Raw genomic sequence first — 20,879 nt, forward strand, 5'->3', positions numbered from 1 at the left:
AACAAAGGTTTACTACAATGGCAACGGTTCCTTTTAAAAAGAAATAAAAACGGATCAACACTGCACCGGAACGTCGTGATAACGCACACGACGAAGTCTTCGTTTGTGGATGCTTTAAATGATTTAAGACGCCTCGTTTCGTGTCGGCTGGAATGCGACTCCAAACCTGCGTGATGGTTTGTACCACTATTTGACACTTTTTCGCGGGGTTTTTGAACGGCACACTCCAATCACACGCGCTGAAGTCCTCGTGTGTGGGGGGCTATTGTATCGATTAGATAACAGCAGGCGCCGACTATAGGTTATTGGCAAACGACATATGCTGCGTTCTTGATTTGGCTGCTGGCAGCTGATCGCTCGCTTCACACACATGCGCATTTTTGTATTATAATTATTCACTTATTACGTCTCTTATTTTCTAATAACTATACTTATTTACTTTTTGAGGTTAATTTCCATTTTCAACATTTACAATTTTAATATTATAAGTTTTTAATGTTTGGGGATTTTGATATTTGAATACTTTATTTCCATTCCACTCTGTGTGAAATATATGATTAGATTTTTTTGGCATGCTGATTGCTGTTAAGATCTGAAATTAACATATACAGAATCTTACAAAAGTATTAGCTTAAGGAGCAAATGCTAATTTTCAAGGAAATGGTTCCTAGTTAGTTGTGATATCTGTGTTATTCATTGTCAGTTTCATCATTGTCATTTTGAAAATTAGTGATTAATCAGATCTAATTGTTCTTTGTATTTTGTGAAAAACTGCTTCTACTTCCAGTAATAATAAATAATAAATAATAAGTACCAGGCATGATCTGACTCTACCATTGTTACTTTTTATAACATGGTTGCATTTTGCCCTTTTTGTGGAAATATTCTTTTTGTAGAAGAAAATGTGTACTCAACTTTACAATTCACATGTAACATATGCCCTGTTTATTTTCCTGTAAAGAAGAATATTTCTTTTAGAAGTTATTATCAGCTTAAGGTTTGTTTTGTACATATTTCAAAATACCTCTTAAATATATACATTTTCTGCAGGAAATTGATGATGTATTAGGAGGCGAAGAGGCTTGGAAAAACGTTGATTCCACTGAAGAGAGGTGTCCAAAGTGTGCCCACAACCGAGCATATTTCTTGCAGCTACAAACAAGATCAGCAGATGAGCCTATGACAACATTCTATAGATGCTGCAATAATGAGTGCAACCACAACTGGCGAGATTAAACAGATATAAATGTCCCATAAAATTTTCCAAAACCTAAAATGTTCTAACCTTAATGTTTATTCTATGGCTAAACATATAGACTTAAATAGTAAAGGTGCTTTGGCTACAGGAATAGAATTTCTTAAAAGTGGGTCTGTTATTGCAGTACCAACAGATACCATTTATGGACTTACATGTGATGCTACCAATACTTCTGCCTTACATAAGTTATACAACATTAAATGTCGGAATGAACATAAACCTGTTGCTATTTGCCTTGGAGAAATATCAGAAGTAAAGTTGTGGGTAAGTTATGAACTGAAATGAATTTTTATAGCCAGTTCAAAAAGTTTTTATTATGTTGACTTAAAACCATTATTATAATGTATTTGTGGACTTGATTTTTATAGGCTAAAATATAAGGGGATTGTCAGTCTACAGTATTTGATATTTAATAATCAATATATTACCAAATTTGTATTATAGCCAGACAATAAACTAATTAATAAGTTACAACATTCACAATTTTTCCTGGTTTGATACCTAGAAAACTAAATTTCTGTATGTGCCATGTGAGAAATGTTTACATGTAAAAAAAAAACAAATTCAATTTTTCTAAGTCTGTAATTAAGATTACTGTAAAAAAGTAGTTAATTAATTATTAAGCAATTATTATTTATGTTCTTATTGAACCAGGTAAAATACTTTAGATCTTAATAGTATAACAAATTCAATCAATTGACTCTAGCCAAGGTAGTCAATTGATTGAATTTGTTATACTATTTGATTTTCTTAAATTTCAACCTACATTAGTCCTCATTGAATATCATTGATCAACATAGTTTCTTAACAAGGGTTTTTAATGAATCAAAACATGCAATGATCTTACAGGTAGGATTCTTTCATTTTAAAGGTGATATTTAGGTATTTTTAAATATTTTTTTTTAAATATAGTTTTGTATGCTGGTTAATGGTTTAAGTGTATTCTCATACATTGGCTATCCAATAAAAATTTTTCCAAATTTTGTTCTAAATAAACCTCCCACTGCAAGAACATGATAAGTCAGGAGTTATTAAATAGAAAATTATCCCGTACAGAGGAATACTGTGATAAGTCCGTGTGGCACCGAACAAAAATGGGCTAAGTCTCATACTTGTCTATTTAGTAGCGTTGCAGTCGCTATTTTAATTATTTTTGTGTCGATTTATCAGTGTTCTTTATGTTTTTTATTAGTAAACATCGTTAGGAACCTTGTTCTAGCATGGACAGTGACTTAAGTGATTGTGAGGGTGTGCAGATAGTGTCTTCTATGAAGAAGAGGCGCAAACATGGAAGATTAACAGTCATGAATAAAACAATTATGTTGCAAAGCCATGAAATTGTTAAAGAATGCGATTGCAAATGTTTACAGGGCTCCAAAAAGATTCCTGCAGAGGGTAAGCAATATATTATGAGGAGTTTCAAACTTTTAGAGTTCACTGATATACAAAATTCCTATGTGGCCTTATTAGTATTTTTCCAGTCAAAAATAGACGACCTTGGCTAGATGAAAATGATGCTCATTTAAGAGATGTTGCTCTTTATAAGATTAGATATTTATATAAAAATATCTTACTCAATTAGAGACTTGTTGAAATGAGTTTATAGCTTTACATGGCATTACAAAACGTAGAATTGAGCATTTACTCAATGCTTTGAAAAATACCTGCATGCCTCCAATCGATAAAAGAGGCAAACACTACAAAAGACTTTTAAAACTGTCTGATGATAATCTACCCGTAATAAAATTAAAGAGCATATATCATCATTTAAAGGCAGAGGCAGTCATTATAGTACCCATGACTTCCAGAAGAAATATTTGCCTTAAATATAAAAAAAATGTGAGAAATATTGAAAAAGATGCATCTCAACAAGAAAGTATCATACAAAACCTATAGGACCATTTTCATCACAGATTTTAATATAGCTTTGGGTTCCCCACAAACAGACATATGCAGCACGTGACAAGTACCTAGCTAAAATGAAATGTCTCAAGCATGCGAAAGAAAAAAGTAATGAAATACCTGTACACTCATCTGCAAATAAAAAACAAAAAATAAATGGAGCTAAGGAAGACATAATAGCTGAAATAAAAGAACTGACCACATTGCATGACCTGTGTTTATGTAAAGCGAAATCATTTTATTCAATTAAAAAAACAAAGCTTTCAAGTGATAAATCAAATATATGAGAATCAGTCTGCATAGACTTTGGTAAAAATTTTTCCATCCCCAAGATTCCTACCAATGATGTATACTACAAACGGCAGTTTTCCATTTATATGTTCAACGTACCTGTTCTTTCTGACTCAAAAAGTGTTTTACGGTGGTAATGATATTTCTTCTATACTGAATTATTCTGTATATAATCACCCTGATTCAAACATTAGAGAGTTGGATTTGTTTTGTGAGTCTTGCCGTGGCCAAAACAAGAGTTACACCTTTTTTCGCTACTTGCATAATCTTGTTCACCAACAAAAAAGATTTGATTCTATTCGAGTTACTTTCCCTAAGAGAAAAGCTAGCTTTCCAATTCAGCCAATAAGGCAGTTCGAAGTTTCAAAAGAACACCCTAGGTTAATTAAGTATAGAAACACATATAATGGGAATAAATGTAACACTTTCAATCCACACCTCCTCACCAAAATATCTGTTTAGTGGATTGCCCAGATTTTTTGTTTTGGTCACTCAAAAATTCTCTCAATTCTTAAAAGAATTTCTTGGGATGGCGTTTTCTCCATAATTTCTTTCCGAGGAGGAGAAGTGATTTAATCAGCCATTTTAATTAATATGAGTTCTTCCACTTTTGACTGATCTGATGCCAACTTAAAAAATGTTCCATCTTTTCAAAAGATAGAAACAGGTAGTCAGACTGACATTGTCTTTGTTTTTGGTACACACGACGTTTCGGTCGGTAAGTATCTCTGACCGTTATCAAGTGTAAACTAAAGCAATTTCCTATTCTGCAGGCTTATATATGATTAATGGGATCAATGAGACGTGAAGAGAGCGTTTGCTAGAAGAGGTCTCCATATGTTGGAAACATCCACACTGGGTTGGCTGAAGACGCCCTGGTTTTGCGTTATGTAGGCAGCTTCCTAGGCTTTGTTTTGGAAACAGAACCTCTTATTGTATTGCCAGATCTAAAGGCGGTTTTTAGATTAAACTTCTTAGCAATTCGTCGGATTTTCTCGGATGTACCTTTTATATAGGGGATTTCGAGAAGCCCAGTTGATTCATGCTCTTGCTTGGTTCGGGTTTCCTTCGCCATCGACCTCTGGATAGTTTTCTGTATAAGCTTTTTGGGATAACCATTCCGCTGCAGATCTTTAGTAAGAAGTGTTACTTCCGCTTTAAAGTCTGTGTCGTTATTGCAGATGGTTACAGCTCGGTTGTACAGAGACCTGATGATTACAACTTTAGCCGAACCAGAGTGATTGGAATCAAAGTGTAGGTATTGTCCAGTATGTGTGGGTTTAAGATACACAGACGTTCTTATTATATATATACTATTCACTATATATTATATACTATTCTTGACAATATATTAATTCTTCAATTATATTCTTGGCTGGCGAAGTCTAGCAAATGAATACTATTACTACTTAACCAGCCATACATATATGAAGCATGCAGGATTATTGCTGCCTGCATAAGCATATTGAGTCTGAAATAACTTTGCAGATTACATAACTACCGGCACTTGACTTCTTCAACTTCAAAAAAATGTGCTTTGAGTTCAAATTGAAATTTATTAAACAAACTAGTAAAAAATATTTTACGAAAACGAGGTAGAATATGTAGTCTTATGTGTAATATTTCCAGAATGTATGGAGGAATAACCTGCTATAAAAATATTGCGCAAGATATTAAAATTGTGATCATGATTACCTAAAAGTGATGGGTGAAATTGTATAAATGATATTTCCATCATTTTTCATATGAAGCCATTTCAAATCAATAATTTTTTAGATATATGATCACGTGTTTTCAAGTCAAAAATCAAAAGCATTTTGCGTGCCCTGTAAGGCAAAAAAAATTACAGTAGTTGGCAATGACTGAAAGGACAAACGAATCTGTTAACATTTTCATAAGTTTAAAATTTAAAAAATGCTCTCTAAATCGAAGTTGATAATTAATACAAACACCCAGATTACGAGCGAGCTCGATAAATTGCAGCTCTATATTGTATATGTAGATGTTCATGTTTGATTTTACAAGGTCAACTCCATCTTTATTTCCAAAAGCCACTAAGTTCGAAGTTTGAATTATGCTTATAAGATAACTCGCATAATAGTTTAAGCTCATCATTTAAAGAATCAGTCCATCATTTTAGCTCAGCAAGTAAATCAGGTTTAAAAGATACGTATGATTACAGTTGAGTATCATTAGCATAAGCCATGACTTGCAATTTTGTAGGTGAAGGACGTGAGAATATCGGAAGTATAAATTATAAAAAGCCATGGCCTCAATAGACACCACTGGTACACCGGATAAAACATCGAGTTTTTCAGAAAATTTATCTTATTTTTCTATCTAAAGTTTTTGATATCTCTCAGAAAAATATGACCCAATCGAAGAACTTGACTCTTCCAGAAACCCAAAGTATTTAAGCTTGGATACTAAAAGCCCATGATTAATCCTATCAAAAGCCTTTGAATGATCACAGGTTACTTTAGCAAGCGCTGTATCTGTACTTAGCCCACCCCTAAATCCACACTTAGTAATAGTTTGTTATTCAAAAATAATCATGAATTTGTTTATACAAAGTCCTTTCAAAGATTTTAGACGCTGCTGGCGAAATCCTTATGATACGCATGTCAGAAAATCTGGAAGAAGGAACCACAACTTTAGCAAGTGGATTTCCTATAGAGCTCTCCCAACCAAGAGAGACACAACCGAGGGAATACAATGTGTTTTTTAAAACAATTATTTCAAGTTTAAAATTGTATTAACTTTCTCAGTGTCTGTTAGGAGAATTTATTAGTTGCATTTAAAAGATTAGAATTATAAAACATTATTTTATTATGTTGTTATTTTTACTGCTGTTAATTTAAAAAATTAGGCAAAATAAGTGTTAATGGAATCAGGATTAGAAAGGGAGTGGGGTAAATCCGTCTTTCTTGAATGAAAAGTATGAATATTTAAATTGCGAAGTGACCATGTTTTACGACTAAAATTAGCAAAGCAATAAAATTTAGGTAATTTTGCTTCTTTCGTCTAATTATAGTAACTGTATAGAAATCTACAGGTGTATATAATTATTCCAATCAGTGAGAAATGTTGGCAGTTTTTTTTTATCTTGGGAACATCTTTTTCACAAAATGTTAATATATGATCAGAAATTAAATCAGATAAGGTACCGGAAGATTTTAAGTTTAATGGTCTACTTAAAATCATCCAGGTCTATACCGGATACCACCTTTATTGGATCTACCAAAGTACTTGAGGTGGTTGCAATTCGAATTGGTTCATTAATTATTAGTGATTAGTTATAGCTTTCTAAGCAGATCAGAACTGGATTTAGAATGTTAAAAAAGTTAATGCGAGAGTCGCCAAGACATAATATTATCAAGGTGAGAAAGATATGACATAATGTTTTCAATGTCAGACACGAATGACATTGCATTCGATTTGAACGGTCGGTAGTAAACACCTATACAATACAAAATGTTGCGTATTTTAATTTTAAAAACAAGGCTCAAAATTGTCACTTTCCTGGAAGTCAAATTTAAATTTATGACATGGAATAGCATTTTTGACCTGTGTGCTAGCCACCCGTATTATTTTAGAGCCAGATATAATATATATAATGCAGAAGTTAGAGGAATATTGTGTGTTAACCATTCTTTTGTGATAAAAACAACAAAATTATTTTTTTGAATCAGAAAACTCATTAAAATCGGTAAATATGCATCTGATAGTGTGCAATTTTCATTGCTACTTAAACATATTTTTTGCAAACATTTAAGAAAAACTACTTTGTTGCAATTAACCTATGATCTAATAAAATGTTTGTCAGCAAGGAAAAATTATTATAAAACCAGAAAGAAACAAAAAGACAAATAAATTTTTTTTAAATTACGCTGCTTCGCAAAAAACTATCTGTGTAAGCAATTATATGGGTAATCTCTAAACGATATAAATTTAAGAAAAATTAAATATATAAGTATATTTTATATGATTCGAACTAAAAGCGAATATAATATATTAATACTATTTTATAAATGACCAAAATAGAATTAAATGTCTTCACAACAGTATTTAATAATTGAAACAATATTTTCAATATCGGATTCAACAGACCCACCACTTATTGAGAAATAAATATAATAAAAAAGGACATAACACGAAGCAAAATTATTCTTTTAAAGTAAAAATAAAAGTGATAAATAAAGTTTTAATATTTCTTACGAAGAACTATTTTCCGATAAAAGTAAATCACAGTTATAATCACAATTGCATATTATTAACTTATCCTGATTATGCACGTAATTAACTGGAATATTGGATTCGGATTTTTAACTGAATATTGTTAACATGGCGGCCAAGGTTGTCTTACTCATACTTTAGTAGCATTAGGTCATTCTTTATTGATTCAGGGACGAATGAATGTGTTCCTGGAATGTGTTAAAGCTTGCCAAGGGACTGGGTTCTCATTTGCTCATGATTTAAACTCTTCCATAGCCTTTGTGAATTTAGTCGCCAATTCCTCGACACGAGCAGCATTCAACTTGTAAGTGTTATGGCGGATATAGGTGGCATCTTTAGCCAAAATGTATACACTCACATTTAGGAAGAGTACACTCTTGCACACATTAAACCATACAAGTTTAGAAAAATTATTTCCAAAATTCACAAAAAACTTTAAAACTTCAAAATTTTACGAATATAAAAATATTGAAATATAAGTTGCCGGCCAACTTATATTGGGTATATACCTGCCTAGCAGTTGTGTGGCCCTGGGTTCGAGTCCCAGACGTGGCATGGTCGTTTGTGATGTCCGATTTAGTTTAAATTCTAAAAAATTATATAGAGGCTTTTCGTACCCTGGTACTCAATATTTATTCAAATTAACAGTCAACATTATACTTAAGATATAGACCAAAAATTGAGGTTTTTAGCAGAAAAATATTATTTTTAGTAAATAAACATGCTCCTCTTTTAATTAAAAATCTAAAAGAAAAGCCATCTGCGTCCGGTATTACGAATAATATTAAATTTCTTATTTGGTAAACACAAAAAACAAAAAATACCTGGGTATCTACAAATTGTAGACCACAGTATAAAGATCTGATTTCAAGAACCTTTATTAAAAACGTTTGGCCCATAATGCCGTTAGTACCTATATATACAGTACTTTTTTTAATGTCCCCCCTCCCCTCTTTATTTTTTGAACGTATCAATTCAAAATATTGAAACTTAAGGTAACGCAATTGATGAATAAATACAATGTTTTCAAGCAAAATTAAATGCTGCTGGGCGCCATCTTGGAAAAAAAATTAAATGGAAAGGGTGATCTTGTGGCACATCATTTTGAAGCTCCTGACGAGTACTTTTTAACCCTAGAAAATAAATTTAACATCCTTACTTACTACAAAATGGTGGTGCATTTAATAATTACCTGAATATATTAACATTAAACTTAATATATCGAATAAATACATTGAGTTCAATTGAGAAGATGGTTGCCTTAAACTTCTTGACAAGAATAGTCGGTCCGAAATTTCACACCGAACATTTTCAAATACACTAACATCGATATTTCTGCAAATATTCGTTATTGTCTGTCGTAAATCCAATACTAAAGCAGATTCAATTTCGTACATCTTTTGCTTCAAATAGCCCCATAAAAAAAAGTCTAGAGGTGTCAAATCTGGCGAGCGAGCTGGCCTTTCCAGAGGTCCTCGACGGCCAATCCAATGACCGGGGAAATTGTTATCTAAATAGTTCCGAACTTATCTCGAGTAGTGTGGTGGAGCTCCATCTTGCTGGAATACAATATCCATATCAAATTCATTAGGATTCGTTTCGACAATCTCGGTGATTAGAGGGTCAATAGTATTTTCCAGCATATCCAAATAGAGGCCCCATAATATGGATATTGAGTATGAGTTTCCCGCAAGACGAGGATTAGTGTCACTCCAATAACGACAATTTTGTCTATGAACATTACCGTTGAGAAAAAATGTAAAATCATTACTAAAACAAATATTATGGAGATAGGTGGGATGCCGTGCAATGGTTTCCGTCATAGTTTCGTCTTCGATGAGGGTCATCTTCAGTTTGGTGTACCTACCATATGGATTTTGTACGGATAATACTTATTTCTTTTCAAAAGTCTCCACTTGTTCATTCGCGACGGAGGAAGTTGATTGTTGGGGATTAACTCACCAAATCATCTGGGGATCATCTCACCAAACTATTTGAACTTGCTTTTCTTCCGAAATGGTCGGACGTCTTGGGAGCTTTTTGTTGTTTACACTATCAGTAGTTGTAATTTTAGATACGAGTTCCCGCAAATATTTTCTACAAATAGGTCGATTTGGGAAACAATTGTTGAAAATTCGTTCGCGAAAGTTACGCGTCGTACTGAAAATAAAAATCGCTTCGATTTTTTCTTTCAATAGACGAGAATTGACCATTTTAAAGGACTATCACTAAATGAGAATATTTTAACTGCACAATGATATTTGATTTCGAACTGATATTTTTGTCACTGTCGACAAAAAAAACCAAAACAAACTTTTATCGAAATTATCGCTATCGCAATGGATACGGCAGAGAATAACAATTATTTGTAGAGATATGCATGTCAGTGTTTTGGTATTCAGGTAATTATTAAATTAACCACCATTTTGTAGTAGGTCAAGATATTGAATTTATATTCTAGGGTTATAAAGTACTCGTCAGGAGCTTCAAAATGATGTGCTAAAAGACCACCCTTTCCAATTAATTTTTTTTCCAACATGGCGCCCAGCAGCCATCTTGAAATTTTCATCTATCAATTTTGGTTTAAAACATAGTATTCATTTATCAATTGCATTACCTTAAGCTTCAATATTTTTAATTGATCCGTTCAAAAAATAAAGAGGGGGGGTTAAAAATTAAAGAAAAGCACTGTATATTCTACTTGTGTGTAAATATCTCGATTAAATATTATATTAATTTCTTGCATGATATCACCAATAAATTATCTTGATAAGAAATATATAAATTCAGGAAATCAATAGCCAAAAAAGTACCATTATATCAAACACATGGAATAGATGTTGGTGAATATCGCTTTTTTATTTTATCATTTTTGTTTTAGAAGTTAGACATTAGGCTATCAAATAAGACAGTATTCACATATAGTATTCAGATCAGTTTAGAGAGGCATCTGTTAGTGGTGAAAGTACTGTAGTTGATGATTCATAAATTACTTGTAAGGCAAGTACACACGGACGTAGATTATCGCGCGCATTTAATACATTTAGTACTTATTCAATTACATAATTATGTTAGAGTATAAGCTTTCATCAATTCCGATATGTACTTTTGGGGCTCCTATATTTTCGTTTCGCTTTTTGGGAGTCAGCTACTTTCAACGCAATTTTTATGAAAAAACTAGTTGAGCAAAAATGCACTACACAGTTAAAAACTTCATAAACTTCAAAGGCTATTATAGGTCGTTTTGTGTCTAATATATATATATATATAGCCTAATTTTTTTTTTCTTAAGAATGATTTTTCTGTTATTCCGTATATTGAGTTGGCTTGGCGTGATACAAAAAATTTTGTGGATCAAAAAGAAAATTATTAAAATAAATACTAATTAAATTATCTGTGTTTAAAACCACTATATTTTCATTTCTGGATAATATACATTTATTCATCATGATTAAAAAAAAAGATCAATAATCAAAAATAGTTTAATTGTACACTGAATAAGTATTTTTTTAAATTTCAGGCCAACATAAAACATCTACCATCAGAGCTACTAAGCCACTTGCTTCCAGGTCCTATAACTTTAATCCTTAACGGAATTAACACACTAGATAATTCAGTTTGTTGTAAAGGAAAAGTAGGTATAAGAATACCGAATTACAAGTTCGTTAGAAATTTAACAAAAGGCTTGGGGAAGCCTTTAGCACTAACAAGTGCAAATCTTAGTGGCCAGCCCAGTGCCATTCATCCTGAAGAATTCAGGACAATTTGGAATAAAATACCAGCTATTTTTCATGGAGGTGTGACAAACTTAAGCAGAAACGGTTCTACAATAGTTGATTTATCCGAAAAAGGCGTATATCAAATTATCAGAAGGGGGGTTGCCTTTGATGAAACACTTACAATTTTACAGAAATTTAACTTAAAAGATAAATATGAATAAGCTTTTAAAAAATATTAGCCCAAACTCTATCAAAAAAGATGATATTATTAAGCAGTCACTTACGACGCATTTATCTAATACTGTTAAAGAGATACAATATGCCGAAATTGAAGAAAGCGGGTCTAAAACCGTTGTTGATGCTACTGAAGCCGCTAACCAATTATGTTCTATTATTGAGGCAATGTTTTTACATGGAATTAGGAGATCGTTAACACATAGATTTAAGAAAGTTTTAGCCGATATAGACCTAAAGCCTGAAGCACCTAATTTTTGGCCTCCTGTACTAGTAATATCTCATAGTCAGATCATTGATCAGGTAATCAGTTTACCATTGTGCCTATTAAAACACTGATTATTAATTTTGATTTTAGATATCCAAGTTAACACAAATAAACTCTGAAATTGGCCAATGCAGAGCTTGGGTTCGAACGGCCTTAAACGATTCCCTACTGTCTTCTTACCTTTCTATAATTCGACAAAATAGTTCTTCTATTAAGTCTTACTATAACAATAATGCATTTATTCGTGATAATGAAGTGTTAGAGGTTGCACAAAAACTCATTGAAGGAGTAGAATCTGTTAAAAAATTTGATTTGCCAACTAATTCGAGCCTTTTAAATAATTGGCAACCTCAGAGCTTAGTTTTGGCCGGGATTTGGTCGCCAACCTTAAAAAATACCCCTCTAGCTCCATGTGACGATGTAGCTTCGATAATTGATGAAGAGATAAGCAATCAAGAGGAAGCATCCGCGTCAGATACAGCTTCTGTTTGCTCGGCTATATCATTTGGTTCACAAATTTCAAATTTAAAACAAGTAGCTTCTTTGTCAGAGGATGAGGTACTAAAAATCATTCTCGCAAAAAATAGAGAGGTTAATGAAGTTACTCAAATTTCAACAAAGGATGAATTAAACCAATGTGTTGTTGAAGATGGTATCAATCATAATATTGGGAATTCTCTGAAAAGGGCTGGTTGGTCATTTGATGAGATTAAAGATGAAAAGAAAACTGACCATGAAACAGTAGATGTAACTCGAAACATTTCTTCTCCTATAGAAATGACTAAATCCATGGAAGCAAGTTTTTCCGATCTTGTAGAGAATTATGATCTAATAGGGGGAAGCTACGTCAGAACTCCGGATATTAAAGGTCTCTGGCAAAAATTTGAAGATGAAAGAAATGAGGACTCTAGACCCACCACACCATCTTCTACAACAGTAAGATAAACAACGTGCCTAAACCTATGCACATATTTGTCGTATTAATAATCGTCATTGTTACACAGGTTTAATATTTCTTTCTTTTGTTTTTTAAGCTTGACAAGAAAATATCACCTATGAATCCAACCATTACTCTAAGTAGGTCTGCGTCAATGTCTTTTTCTGCATTGTTATTTAGAATCCCATTAGAGAAAGGTCTTGATTCTCAGGATTTCACGTGCGCTGGTTGTAACGTCCAATTCACTGCAGATCAGAAGTACAAGTAAGTTTAAATATGTTCAACGTTTTTTTCAATACTTTTAAAGTGAACTATATTAAAGCATATGTTGCGCATTTGTTTTCAGCGTTTGCTATTATACCGGCGAATATTTTTGCGACAAGTGCATGTGCCTTGAAGAAATAACCATCCCAGCAAGAATAGTACATAACTGGGATTTCAAAACATGCCCAGTATCACGAAAAGCATTTAATTACCTTGACGAAATAAAAGACCATCCTGTAATTGATTTCAAAGTAGGGTCTAGTTTAAAGAGTTTAGTTTTTTATTTATTTTAGGTTTTTTTTATTTATTTTAGATCTTAAATCCGTATATTTATCGGGTAGTAGAAGAAATGGCGGAATTACTAACTTTAAGAAATCAGCTGAATTTACTAAGAGCGTACCTCTATACATGTCGAAAACCTATTATTGAGCAATTACAGAAACAAATGTGGCCTAAGGAATACATGTATGAACATATTCATCAATATTCCTTGTCAGTAGGTATTTCTTTGGTAATTTATGTAAATAATTAACTGTTTTAACATTCAGTCCTTTTTTTTTATCGTAAATATTTTATCAAAATTTTGTTCTTATGCACGATGAAAAATTCTGACTTTTATTCCAATTTTTCTAAAAATGTTTTATTTTTATTACTGTGCAATAATAATAAATAAACTCAAAATATTTTTCTGTTTTTTTTTTCACGTCAAGAATGATATGAAAGTAAAAGAGTAAAAAAACTATTTTTTTTTTAAATATTTTCTAGGATCTCCATGAAATACAAAGCGGAAACCTAGCTCAGCAGTTGGAAAAAGTAGTAAAGTTTGGTCGCGATCATGTTTTTAATTGTTGGCTATGCAGTCAAAAAGGATTTTTTTGTGAAATCTGTAATGATTCGAAAGCACTATTCCCTTTCGACGTTGAAAGCGTATTTAGGGTAAGTCAGATATGACTTTAATTTTATTACATTCTAAACACGTCTTTTTTTAGTGTGATATATGCAATGCAGTTTACCATAAAAATTGTCTTAATTCCTTAATACCATGCCGAAAGTGTGAAAGAAGAAAGAAACGAGAAGAATTACCACTTCTGCGTGCTGTAAGAATGGAGTAAACATTGACAAACTACTGGTTACTTTATTTAATTTGTTATGTTATTTTCCTAGTTAAGTGTTTTTAGTTTTTAAGTTTAGTTGGATATGGGGCCAAATAAAACTCAAGCCTTGTCAATGTTTCGTTTCATGCTTTATTGGTCACCTAATAGCTCTTTTTGGTCTACATTTTATTTAACTAATGTATTTTGTTAGAAAAGGTAAAATTATTAGCAAATTTTATTTCATAAATCCATAGTGGTGCTTGCGTATTTATCGAAATCAAGTTTTCGAATTCTCTTTCCTTGGGGATTTTCAAGGATTCGATCTGCCTCGAAAATTGTGTAAACATGAATATTCTTGAGTAATGAAGTTTTTCTTTAGATTCTGCTGCTGCGGGAAAATACAGAACATTCTGGGTTTTTAAGCCCCGAGCAACATGCACTCCTATTGATTTATGTAAAAAAAACTTTCTTTTTCGTGCCAGATTTTGTGTAATATAGAATATTATTTCATTAATTTTTATGGTTGTGTTTAGATCATAAAAACAGTTTAGGAATGTAAAGGGGATGTTTTTTTTTAAATTTTTGGATAAAATCGCTGTAATATAATGATAATTTCTGAATGTGATTGTGGAATTTAATATTCTAATTAACTTTGTAGAATTTTACAGAAATATTAAAAGGAACGCATATTTTACCAAAGTAATTTTATTTTACTGTTGCTGTTATTTATCTATAATGAAACCTAACCCTTCTTTTTTATTTTAAATGTTTGGTTTTTGTTATGACTATATTTTCTTTGTTCTCGACAAAAAATACTGTAAAAATATTTTTCGCTGAGGAGATTCATTTGGAATTATTAAATGCTCCCACTTTCCCGATGAACTCGTTCGTTGGTCGACAAGGTTCATCGATTAGTTACTACCGAAATACGAATCTCCGGTATTGCAAAACAAGCCTTGGGCAGATGCGTCGCTTTGTAGGTATTCCTGATGCGAAGTTTAAAGCGAAATGGAATGCTCCGGATGGAAAAATTAATCGAAAAACCCACTTGAGCTTTCACAAAATGAATAATGGTAAACCATTAAATTCTGAAGGTAGAGCAAGTTTACGAGAAAAGTGGGGCCCAAACCATGCGGCAGACCCTATTGTTAGATAGAAAGTTACTGATAGCTTGAAGATGTATTTTGAGTTTTGTGATATTTAGATAAGGGATTGTCAGCAATGGACATTACTAGGATGTTTGGGAGATCATGGTGACCAAATTATTGAGACATTTATTCTATTTGTTAGATTTTTTTAAGGATATATTTTGTAATTTTCCAAATATTTTACAGTTATATATACTCTGCCATCACATTAACGATGTTGATCCTATATCCCTAGAGACGTTACTTTCCTTCCAATGGTACAACGACGTACTTTTCCTTTGACTTCTATTTTTCTGGGTTTTAAAGTTTTATTTTCTTCAAGAACCTTTTCGTCTTTTTCATTGAAGAAATGTTCATCGCATGGATTGTCATCTTTCCATGTAATTAACATCATCATTTTCACTGCAGCTATCTGATAATGATTTAGAATCTTAACCGTTTTTTAGAACTTTCTTTTGTTGAATTCCCAAGTTCGAGGATCATCGCTTTTTGATGTTCTAAGCAGAATTGTAATCATTGTTAAAATCGCAACTACTTGTGGTTTTATCTGGAGACACATTTTGGCGTTTCCTTTTATTTTGTGCGTCCGGCGTCCCTTTGGTTGTCTCAGTCCTTACATTGACAAGATGTTCAATAAAACTATTAGCCATGACCTCAGCTATTCTTCGGTATGCTGTTAGGTACGAGTGCATAATCGAACTAAGAAAAACATATTGTCAATCTAAAAGATGAATGTTTTGTCTTTCGAACATCTGACATTGGTCAGGTCCTCTCGGTTCTAACTGACTCATCAGCTTTTTTAAAATAGTGGTAAATTTATCCTTTGGTGGGGAAGAAACCCTGCTGTCCATAGCTACTTGCCCCCTACTTGTTTAAAATATTGTGCAGTTTTTCCTTCATCAGGCGGAAATAACCGTTTTAAGTAGTTGAAATAGGTGCGTGATATTAGCGCGTAATGGGATAAAATAATGTTATTAGCTTCAGATGCTTTAACGACTTAATGACGCTAATTAAAATGCGAGATAAGTATCATTAAGGAATATCTCCTATAATGGGCCTTCCATCTTTCTTGGCGTTTCATCTAATTTTGGCAGCATGACGCCGCCAATTTTTAAGATTTACAGCCCCTTAATCTAAAGACAAATTTTTGCAGTGAAGCAAGGACATTTTATTCACGACTTACTTTGGTTAAAAAAAACGTTTTTTGCGTCAACAAAAAATTTGCGCACAAAACGAATATGCTTTATATTTTGCTGCTGGGTTTATCTGCCGACCCTGGTGGCACCGTGGCGCACAATGTTCACGGTTTAATATCAGGTTCGAATCCTGGCTTGGTCACGATGTTTGTCTTTAGAAAAAAGTCAAAAATAAACCAAATCTTCCTAGTCCTTAAACCCAAGCCTAGTGTAGTAAGATAGGTTCTGTGATGCTTGCCAACAACAAAGTTCCTGGCCCAGATTCAACGTCCTGAAAAATCTCTCAATTGTCCAGCGTATGCATATATGGCTTAACACAACTACAGCAATTTTTTTTCAGAAGGAAAAAATGCCAATATTATGTGCTCCTGAAGGTACAGTCCTATCTCCGCTCCTTTATATCCTCTAATATTTCTATAGCTCCTCACACCAAACTAGCTCTGTCCGCCAATGACACCGCCCAATCATACTAGCGGCACAGATCCTTATTTCCAGATATCTCTCCCTCCTCACTTCTAACAACGATAAATGGAAACTCAACATAAACTCCAAAAAACCGAATTAATTGTCCCCCTCCAATAAGTAAACCAACCCACCAATAAAGATCTATAAGATAATAATCAGACTTTAACAGACGAAAGACCAGTTTGGGTCAGGGTGTCGGATAAACACGCTGCGAGAGGAATACTGCAAATTATGCAGAACAAAATTCTTCCACGTTGCACAGCATAAAAACAACAGGATTGAGCTACTGCATAACATCGCAGGGGTGGAGCGTCTCACTGAGTTTATTGATAACATCTGTGAAAGTTTCTACTCCTGTCGGAACTAACTAGAACTGGAACCTAGATCCCCAAGAAAGCCCCCCTAGAAAGATCCCCAAAATCCCGTAAACCATGGCCCAATATATTCTGACTTCCGATTCATTTTCGGCTGCTATAAACCAACTGAAATAACCATTTGCTCAAAATAACCTCTCAAACCTCTGACTGAGTCTTTTATGCACTACGTCACCTGATGGTAACACTAAAAGTGTTTTTTGCATCTGGCTTTCCCCTAGTAATTAGAGGAATATATCATAGATTTAACCTAATTTCGTCCCTTATAAGTACAGTTCGGGCTGGCAAAAGAGTTGATTCAGTTCCTATATAAAGGTCTCTTGCCTTGGAGATGGAAGTGCCTTTCCGCTACTTAATGCATTCCCTGGCAATTTTAAAGGCAGACTTCAGACTAACGCCTGCCTCGGGAGATCGACTTGCGTTCGCACTTTGATCAGGAATGCACCAGTCTAATTTTTATGAAATGAAATATTCTAATATTGAATTGTTAAATAAATAATATCACGTATTACAATTTTGCTTACGTGAAACGGTCGCAGACAGTAAAAATCGTGGCTTGTTGAAATTACCATTATTTCTAATATTTGGTCACTGAAGTTACCGATTATTTATAACGTGATGATAACTAAATCACCGATAGTGAAATATCGCTCATTTGATTATAGGTAGTCTGCCACTGTATATGTATTTTGTCCATATTAAAGATTGCTTTCATGTAGGCTATTTCTTATTGTTCGAGCAGTGACATGTACATTTTGTAGCTGATTGGCAGGAATATTATGGTTTCGTAATGTCTTTCGTAGGCGAATAAACCTATCGTGTACAGGTTCGCTTGTTCTTGGTAGACCAGTATGCCTTTCTCTCATATCACCAGTCTCTTAAATTTCTGCTACAACCTTCCTATAGTGTTCTTGGTACAATTTACAGCTTCTGCGACGTCGCTGATCTTCCCAACACCCTGTAGATAAAGAATAGCTCGTAGCATGATCAAGATATTGCGTTTGCATATTGACGTCGCACGCACAATTAAAAGAAATTTTCACTGCATTAATAGCAAAAATTGTAGTGGATAGATTTTTTAGTTAAACTATTTATCTAATTTCAATTAGAATAACTAAATATGATGAACGTGATAAGTTTAAAAAGTAATGTCTAACAAATATAAACACATTTTATCCTGGAAGGACATTTTTTCGTTTGAAAATAAAACGGCTTTTCTTCCTTGTGGTCAAAAGTCAATTTTGGTGTGTAAAATTACAAACTCAATATTCCTGTTATAGATCGAGAATTCAAAGAAAAAATAATTAAATTAAACAACAACGCAAGCAGTGATAAAAAAATTCAAAAAAATCAAGTTCTTAAAAATTATATTCACATATCAAATAAGATATCATACCTCTCCTTACATGGCAAAAATCCTGTAGTGAACTCGAAACGATGTTCCATTCCGCCAGACTGGTCAAACTTCTCAGTTTGGAAGTAGACTCTTTAAAGATAGGAGGACAAGTAGTGACCAACAGCGCTATCAAATTGGCAGTATGTGAATTTTGTCCATACAAGCAGCTGGGTCGGACGGAATAATCTCAAAGATGGGCATCTGGATTATGTCCAGTCGTGCCTGGGTATACTCCTTTCTCATCTGAAGAATATTTTCTGAGCCAGCGTAGTAATGGGATATGTACCGAAGACATAAAGAGCGGCTAATGAGGTCTTTATTCTCAAAGCGGACAAAAAGGATTACAGTCTGGCCAAGTCTTACGGACTTAGGAAATCTGAGAGAGGATGATTCTCAACATGCGTACGCCAAAGGGCGGTCTCCTGAAAATGCTCTACACGCCATAGTTAAAAAAGCAGAGAAGGTGATCAACAATAAAGAGCTTGCATTAGGTCTCTTCTATGACGTTGAAGGAGCCTTCGACAAGGCAAAAACCAAGGAGATTTGCGAGTCCCTATAGACCCGGAACACACCGGCTCCATTGGTCGGTTGGGTCAGATCAGCGCTGCGAGAGATTGCCAGATCACAGGGCAGGGATTGGGGTGGATCGTGGATGCCCACAAGGAAGGTGCCTGTCGCTAAACCTCTGGTGTCTGCTCATGGATAATCTTCTAAGGCAGCTTGAGAAGGAAGAAATCTACACATTGGCCTTTGCAGACGATGAACTGGTTATAAGGATGTGATCAGAACTAGAGTAATGTACAGCTCGGTGGTAAGTGGACGGCAACAAACAAAACCTTAAATGCTGAAAAACTGGTAAGAATGCAGAGGCTGGTCGGACTCGGCATTACAGGTGCGATGCGATTAACCACGTGCAGCGCGGAATATCCTCCTGGGTTTGTCCGAACTCCTGCTGTGAATTCAGAATGAGCCGCTGGCATCCTATGTAAGGATGAAGGATAACATCGTCATATGGCAGCATAAACCCAGGGTAGCAGGGTATACATCAATCACCAAACTGGTCGAAAAGGAAATGCTAATTCTCCTGCCTCTCAATGCAAAGCCAGAGGATACTATATGGCTAGAAGGTTCCTCTAAGATTGACTAGCAAGCAGAGAAGAAAGACCTAACACAAAGGTTTGATTTTAGAAGGATTTGCAATTATGGTATTCAGGCGGTTGAAGAACGGGGTTTTGGCAGAACGTAATTAACGTTCAGAAAAGAAAGAAAAGAGGATCCGAAAATGGAAATAATAATAATAAATTATTTACTCCGACAGCCAGGCTGCGTTAAAAGCCATCTAAGCAGGGATGACAAAAACAATGCAGGGATGCGCTGTCTACATTGGGTTATGTTGGGAAGACGGTTTTGACGAATGTGTGAGGTTCCTGACACGGTTGTACACAGCGGAATGGAGGCCAATGAACGGGTGGACAAATTCGCGAGGCTCGGAGCAGCTTTCCCATCGATTGGCTCTGAATCCCTACCTTGGACTAAGTAAGAGAAACATTTCTCATATCCCGGATAACTGGGCATGGGAAAAGATCTCCTCTCTAAAGATCTCACTCTATAACCAGTAGTAAACTTATCTTGGCATTTTAATTTTCCGCATTAAATATATTTACTCAAAATAAGAAAGAAATAGGGAAAAATTCAGAATTATTAAATGCTGCGTTTTAATTTAGGCATTTTAAGGTTATGTACTGCTAATAATATTAATTTGAAAAGTAATATTTTGACTTGTAATTTCATGTTTTTATATAATGTGTATAGAAAGAAAGAAAGAAAGAAAGAAAATGTGCTATATTACGTAAGAATAATCTTGTGTACAAGCATCCTACAAGCTAAAAAAAACAAAACAAAAATACAATTTCAAAAGTTGACAAAACAATGAACAAAATTAATCGAAGAAGACAAAACAAGAAGACAAAACTCTTTGAACATACTTGAATTAAAGATAACTAAATAAAACAATCAATTACTAAATAAAGGTAAACTTGTTGACAAAACTAGAGAGGAAAAAAGGAAAAAAAAAACTTTCCAACATGTCCAAGGTTA

The 20,879-nt window shown here is 33.8% G+C and overlaps 4 protein-coding genes across 4 annotated transcripts in view; all 4 read left to right on the plus strand.

Moving 5' to 3' along the window:
- Positions 1 to 20,879, plus strand: part of LOC126748597 (uncharacterized) — a 356,494-nt gene that overhangs the window by 62,532 nt on the left and 273,083 nt on the right. The window lies entirely within an intron of this gene.
- On the plus strand, positions 425 to 1,236 carry LOC126748601 (DNA-directed RNA polymerase III subunit RPC10). Its single transcript, XM_050457946.1, has 2 exons — positions 425 to 997; positions 1,051 to 1,236. The coding sequence occupies exons 1-2, from the start codon at positions 854 to 856 to the stop codon at positions 1,234 to 1,236; spliced, it is 330 nt and encodes a 109-aa protein (XP_050313903.1). The 5' UTR covers positions 425 to 853.
- On the plus strand, positions 1,247 to 11,627 carry LOC126748599 (threonylcarbamoyl-AMP synthase). The gene is made up of 2 exons (XM_050457943.1): positions 1,247 to 1,522; positions 11,208 to 11,627. Exons 1-2 carry the CDS (start codon positions 1,247 to 1,249, stop codon positions 11,625 to 11,627), a joined length of 696 nt encoding a protein of 231 aa, XP_050313900.1.
- On the plus strand, positions 11,620 to 14,902 carry LOC126748592 (sorting nexin-29). Its single transcript, XM_050457932.1, has 7 exons — positions 11,620 to 11,943; positions 11,999 to 12,844; positions 12,943 to 13,109; positions 13,192 to 13,360; positions 13,423 to 13,605; positions 13,875 to 14,045; positions 14,099 to 14,902. The coding sequence occupies exons 1-7, from the start codon at positions 11,620 to 11,622 to the stop codon at positions 14,219 to 14,221; spliced, it is 1,983 nt and encodes a 660-aa protein (XP_050313889.1). The 3' UTR covers positions 14,222 to 14,902.

This window comes from Anthonomus grandis, chromosome 22 (assembly GCF_022605725.1).
Source record: "Anthonomus grandis grandis chromosome 22, icAntGran1.3, whole genome shotgun sequence".
In the NCBI taxonomy this organism is placed as follows: Eukaryota; Metazoa; Arthropoda; class Insecta; order Coleoptera; family Curculionidae; genus Anthonomus; species Anthonomus grandis.

Coding starts and splice junctions, on each gene's coding strand:
- LOC126748601 (XM_050457946.1), top strand. CDS start 854: ATGGTTGCATTTTGCCCTTTTTGTGGAAATATTCTTTTTGTAGAAGAA. Junction 998..1,050: donor GAAGTTATTATCAGCTTAAG/GTTTGTTTTGTA, acceptor CATTTTCTGCAG/GAAATTGATGATGTATTAGG.
- LOC126748599 (XM_050457943.1), top strand. CDS start 1,247: ATGTCCCATAAAATTTTCCAAAACCTAAAATGTTCTAACCTTAATGTT. Junction 1,523..11,207: donor TATCAGAAGTAAAGTTGTGG/GTAAGTTATGAA, acceptor TTTAAATTTCAG/GCCAACATAAAACATCTACC.
- LOC126748592 (XM_050457932.1), top strand. CDS start 11,620: ATGAATAAGCTTTTAAAAAATATTAGCCCAAACTCTATCAAAAAAGAT. Junction 11,944..11,998: donor ATAGTCAGATCATTGATCAG/GTAATCAGTTTA, acceptor TTTTGATTTTAG/ATATCCAAGTTAACACAAAT. Junction 13,110..13,191: donor ACTGCAGATCAGAAGTACAA/GTAAGTTTAAAT, acceptor ATTTGTTTTCAG/CGTTTGCTATTATACCGGCG.